The sequence below is a fragment of the Drosophila ananassae genome (genome assembly GCF_017639315.1).
Source record: "Drosophila ananassae strain 14024-0371.13 chromosome 4 unlocalized genomic scaffold, ASM1763931v2 tig00000066, whole genome shotgun sequence".
Classification (NCBI taxonomy): domain Eukaryota; kingdom Metazoa; phylum Arthropoda; class Insecta; order Diptera; family Drosophilidae; genus Drosophila; species Drosophila ananassae.
In genome coordinates, this window is record NW_025319039.1 from 590,962 (window position 1) to 597,197 (window position 6,236).

At 35.6% G+C, this 6,236-nt stretch overlaps 1 protein-coding gene across 1 annotated transcript; it reads left to right on the forward strand.

Annotated features, from left to right (window-relative positions):
* Positions 1 to 27: 27 nt before the first annotated feature.
* LOC123257799 (beta sliding clamp-like) lies at positions 28 to 3,793 on the forward strand. The gene is made up of 2 exons (XM_044717783.1): positions 28 to 1,971; positions 2,055 to 3,793. Exon 2 carries the CDS (start codon positions 2,636 to 2,638, stop codon positions 3,791 to 3,793), a length of 1,158 nt encoding a protein of 385 aa, XP_044573718.1. The 5' UTR covers positions 28 to 1,971; positions 2,055 to 2,635.
* Positions 3,794 to 6,236: the final 2,443 nt, after the last annotated feature.

The following is a 6,236-nucleotide window of genomic DNA, read 5'->3' on the forward strand; positions in this document are numbered from 1 at the left end:
TCCTAAAAATTAGTTAAAATGTAGAATATTTTGTGTTATTAAGTTAGCACTTGACTTAACTTTAGTTGTTACTTAGACTGCTAAAGTGGAATTTTAATTTTTTTTACGAGGACAATTATGCATTATAAAAAGTTTTTTTCAGCAGCCGCTTTAGCAACGTTGCTAAGTTTATCAAACTCTGCTTTTTCAGATCCTGTTGGTCCAATAAGTGATGAAGAAACTAGCTACTACGTTCGTTTGCAATACAACGGTGAAATTTTACCTCTTTTCACAAAAATTGAAGGTATTGAATATAAAAAGGCCACAGACATTCATAATCCATTAAAAGCATCTTTTATAGCTGGTGGTGGTGCATTTGGTTACAAAATGGACGACATCAGGGTTGATGTTGAAGGGCTTTATTCACAGCTAAACAAAAATGATGTTACAGGTGCAGCATTTAACCCAGATACTGTTGCAGACAGTTTAACAGCAATTTCAGGGCTAGTTAACGTTTATTACGATATAGCAATTGAAGATATGCCTATCACTCCATATGTTGGTGTTGGTGTTGGTGCAGCGTATATTAGCACTCCTTTGAAAGACGCTGTGAATGATCAAAAAAGTAAATTTGGTTTTGCTGGTCAAGTAAAAGCTGGTGTTAGTTATGATGTAACTCCAGAAGTCAAACTTTATGCTGGAGCTCGTTATTTCGGTTCTTTTGGTGCTCATTTTGATAAAGATACTGCTGCAGCAAGCAAAGACAAGGGGGAACTCAAAGTTCTTTACAGCACTGTTGGTGCAGAAGCTGGAGTAGCGTTTAATTTTTAGTCTATCTCAGTCTTGTTATCCCAGTGGGTTTTTTCTTGTCATTCAAGTAGCATGACACTGGGATCTAGAAAAAAGAAATGTGGATTCCAGTGTCAAGGCACTGGAATAACACTATTTGCTATGTGTTTAAGCTATAACGTTTACCATTGTACTGGTAGAATATCATCTAAAGTTACATAATGTTATCCAATTAGCTAACACTGCGGCCTACTGTCTCCAAGAAATTAGATGGAAAATTTGTACTTTTTTCAAATCAAAGCTTGAATTTTTGCTGGAAAATCAATATATTATATGCATGAAGTTTTAATTTAAGTTGTTATGTTGACCTCAATGGCAAACTTATGTGTCGATAGCAGAACCAATCTCATGCAATATATTGCTAGGGTGCAAAAATTTCCTATGCTGTCTCAAGAGGAAGAGGTACGATTAGCAAAAAATTGGAACCAATATAAGGATGTTTCTTCTGCTCATAAATTGATTACCAGCCATTTGAATTTGGTAGTGAAAATTGCAATGAAATTCAAAAATTATGGACTATTGTTGATGGACCTGGTCATGGAAGGAAATATGGGTTTAATGCATGCAGTGAAAAAGTTTAATCCTGATTTAGGGTTTCGTTTTTCAACTTATGCGGTGTGGTGGATTGAAGCTTCAATAAAAGACTTTATATTGAAATCTTGGTCGTTTGTGAAAATAGGCACAACGCAAGCACAAAGAAGATTGTTTTTTAGTTTACGTAAAATAAAAAAAAGAATTTTACAGTATACAAACAGGGAAACCTTAAATAATGAAGAAATAAAAGCAATATCTAATGAGCTTTCTGTATCCGAAGGAGACGTTCTGCAGATGAATTACCGTATGGCTTGTAAGGATCAGTCGCTAAACGATTGCATAAAAATAGGTGATGACTCTAAAAGGGAGCTACAAGATATGATCCCATGTAACTTGGTTAGTCAAGAAGTAACCTATCAGAATCATGAAGAAAAAGAATTAAAAGAAGCAATTTTAAACAATGCACTAGCGAGCCTCAACGAAAGGGCAAGAGACATTTTTATCAGTAGATATTTGTCTGAAAACATTCAAACTCTGGATGAACTTAGTAAAAAATATTGTGTTTCAAGAGAAAGAATAAGGCAGTTGGCTGAGCAGGCGATGGCTAAGGTAAAACAATATATACAATCTGAAAGTTTGAAATTTTGTTTGCATGCGTAGTTTTTTTATATTTCTAATATTTTTTTCGATAGGCGCTTTTGCATCGGTTAGTGATGTACAATTGAAGGAAAAATATAAAGATTGGCTCGTGTATACTGCATTGGAAGATGGAGAGAAAGTATGTTATATTGTATCCTATCCTAAAAAAAAAAGCGAATATTATACAACCAATCGCAAGCCGTATGTAATGGTTAGTTATGTTGATAAAAAAGCAGATGAGGTAAGCGTTACCTCTGGTTTTCAGTATGATAAGGAGCCTGTAGCTCTCAATATCGACAAAAAAATTAAATATACACTGCCCATAATACAGGGAAGTTTTGCGTGGGCAGAGCATACAAAAATAGATCAAGATCTCATTCTAAAAATGAAGCAGGGATTATCAATAGTAGTTAATGGAAAAACAAAAACAGTGACCATTGATGATACTTATTCCCTACTTGGTTTTCAAAAAGCGTATCAAAAAATGCATGATTTATGCCATACAAAGTAAATTATTGTAACAGAATACCCAGCTATAGTATAAACTAGACTACTCTTTCAATGGAAATATAAATAGCACTTTACTTTATATGGGATGTGGATATCATTTAAAATATATTTTTGAGAGTTAGCAATGTCAGAGGTTGCAGGTGTAGATACAGAAATCAAAAAGCAAAATTCTGTGTGCGAGCAGATGCGTTTTAGCGTGAGCCGCACAAGTCTTTTAAATACATTATCCAGAGTAAGTGGAGTGGTTGAAAGGCGTAATTCAATAGATGTTTTGGCGTGTATAAATATCAAAGCACAACACGGCAGCATAAAATTAATGGCAACTGATCTTGACATTTCAATGTTTGCCTCACTTGCTGCAACCGTATTAACAGAAGGAGAAGTAAAAATTTCAGCGCATACTTTACATGACATAGTGAAGAAGTTACCCGCTGATTTGGATGTCAATTTTGAAGTAAACAACCAAGGAAAATTATTGATGTCTTGCGGAAATGCAAACTTTTCTTTACCGAATGTAGTTTCAAGCAGCTTTCCTGCTCTTGAAGAAGACAATTATAAACATGATTTTATTCTACTAAATACGGACCTGATAGACTTATTAACTAAAACAAAATTTGCTGTATCACTAGATGATACAAGGTATAATTTAAATGGAATATATCTACATACAGATGAGCAGTTTCTGTACTGCGTTGCAACTGATGGCCATCGTTTATCATGTATAAAGAGGCCAAAGCCTGGGAACATCAATGGCGAATTTGGTGTGATCATTCCACGTAAAACTGTTATGGAGCTGTTAAAAATATTGGACGATTGTAATGAAATTAAAGTAAAACTCTCAGACAGAAAAATCAAGCTTACATGCGGTGAATATATTCTAATATCAAAATTAATAGATGGGACTTTTCCAAATTATAAAGCAGTTATTCCAGCATCTCAAGATAAGCATATGATTATTGAAAGTAAAAAACTTTCAGATGTTATAGATCGAGTTTCCGTTGTTGTATCTGATAAAGTAAAATCTATTAAATTCTCACTACAAGAAAAGCTGCTAACTCTGCATTCAAACTCCCAAGAGTGCAGTGATGCAACTGAATCCATAGAAGTGGACTACAATGAAGCCCCTATAGAAATAGGGTTCAACTCGCGTTATTTGCTTGATGTTCTATCTTGCATAAAAAATAAATGTAAGTTTAGCTTAGCCGATGGTAATAGTGCTACAATTATCACTGATGAAGATGATTCAAGTGTATTATATGTAGTGATGCCAATGAGAACTTAAACTCGTCATCTCGCTGCTTGTTAGCGAGATCTGGAGATACTGCGGCGGTATGACACTTATTTCACTAAGAACGTTACTTTTTATTAAATTAGTAATCTATCTTTACCAAATACAAGCCAAAAGGCGGCGCGGTAACCCCAGCAGCACTTCTTTTGCATTGGCTTAATATATGTAGCATTTCTTGCGGATTGGTTCTATTTTTTCCAAATTCAACTAAAGTACCCGCAATAATCCTCACTTGGTTATGTAAAAAGGAAATAGCAGATATTTTGATGTGTATATGATTCCCGTTTTGTACTATATCGATATCATCAATTGTTCTTATCGGATTTGCGGCGTGACAATCTTTTGAACGAAAACTTGAAAGGTCATGTTTTCCAAGTAGATGTTTAGCAGCTTCACGCATAATATTTACATCAAGTGGGCTAAACACTTGCCATACATAACCCGTCTCCAGAGCGGCAGGAGCATAGCGATTAACTATTCTGTATTCGTAATATCTTTTTTTTGCTGAAAACCGTGCGTGAAACGCATCATCTACAACTTCTGCATTAAGCACAACTATAGGAATTGATTTTAAATGATAATTTATTGCGTTTCTTATTCTATAAAGCTCACATTCCTTTTCCATATCAAAATGAGCAACTTGTCCTAAAGCATGAACCCCAGCATCGGTCCTTCCACCACAGTACAAGGCAATTTTCTCACCACTAAAATTAAATATAGCATTTTCTATCTTCTCCTGGATTGAGTTAGCAGAGTGTTGCTGTTTTTGCCAACCAGAGAAACTACTACCATTATATTCTACCGTTATTTTGTATCGCACTGCATTACATCAAGCTCTATCTAAAATAGTCATTTTCTATCTTAACATAATTTATGGTCAAGCCTACAGTGCTGCCACTCCCATAAAGTAGTTCGTCCAATCTTAAATCTTGCTGCCACTGCTTCTCTGCTTTCTCCTTCGTCTAGCGCCTCCATTGCTTTTTTTCTTAAATCATAACTATATGCTGCTGGCATTCAACCTCCTTATCCTTATCACATCCGGACTTCTATGAAAAGAGCTATAAATCGTGAAAAAGAACTGCTCATTAAGTGCTATTTGCTTAATAAATTTACTGACATTGGTATGGCTAAATTCGAAATGGCTACATGAATTTATCGTAAATTATTACCGTATAAGGTACGATGCGACAAAGCCATCCCAGTGTCAGCTACTCGGATGACACCGTCATAAAGGAACCAGTGTTAGCTACTTGGATGACAACCATTGTGCTTGAGGCAAAATTGACTATCACTTCTTTTTATAGAGCTTGCTCCAAACTTTGTTGTTAGTTAATACAAAAAACACTGTTAAAATTATAAAATACGCCACTACTTTTAATCCAAGTTTATGCCGGCGCTCTAATTCTGGCTCTGCTGCCCATTGTAAAAAATTTATCACATCATACGCCATATTTTCAACTGTGGCTTGCCTTGCACCATCATATTCCACCATTCCTTCAGAAAGTGGTGGCGCCATAGCTAATCTGCCTGTTGGAAAATACGAATTAAAATATAAATCATTTTCATCGTGTTCGCCGTTTTGATAGCCTGTTAACAATGAATAGACATAATTTGCACCATCATGCCTTGCTTTAATAATTAATGATAAGTCTGGTGGGACTGCACCATTGTTGCTTGCTGCAGCTGCTTCTTTTGTATCAAAAGGCGCAATAAAATAATCCGAAGGTACTCCAGGTCTGTCAAACATTTCACCCAAATCATTCGGACCATCTTTAACTTGATAAGAAGCTGCTATTTGTTTTACATCTTCTTCAGAAAAACCGACATCTTGCAAATTACGAAATGCTACCCTATTCATTGAATGACAAGCAGCACAGACTTCTTTATACACTTTATAGCCACGCTGAATTGACTCTCTATCGAAAGATCCGACAATTCCATCAAATTTCCAGTCTATTTTCTTATTTGGTAATGATTTAAATTCTTCTGCAGATATAAGACTAGATAGAAATAACATGCAGAAGATTGCAAATACATTAGATCCCATGCATAACCACTGTTTTAGTAAATTTCGAATTGATGTCATGCAAGTAGCTGACACTGGAATCCAGCTTATTTCATCACTGACATTATGGTTATCATGCACTCCTAGAATCTGTTGTCCATTGCATGATTTGTAAGTATTTTTATACCTGGATCCCAGTGTCAAGCACTGGGATGACAACGGAAGATAGTGGAATGACACTGTGTGTTGTATACAACGTTCATACAATTGTGTACATGATGCTGGAATCCATTTATTTTTTTTCTGGATCCCAGTGTCAAGCACTGGGATGACAAAAGAGGGCTCTGGGATGACAGAAGAGAGCTCTGGGATGACAGAGAATTTTGTAAGAGATCTGCTTTGAATTGACATCACCTCATCTCCGGCACAGAA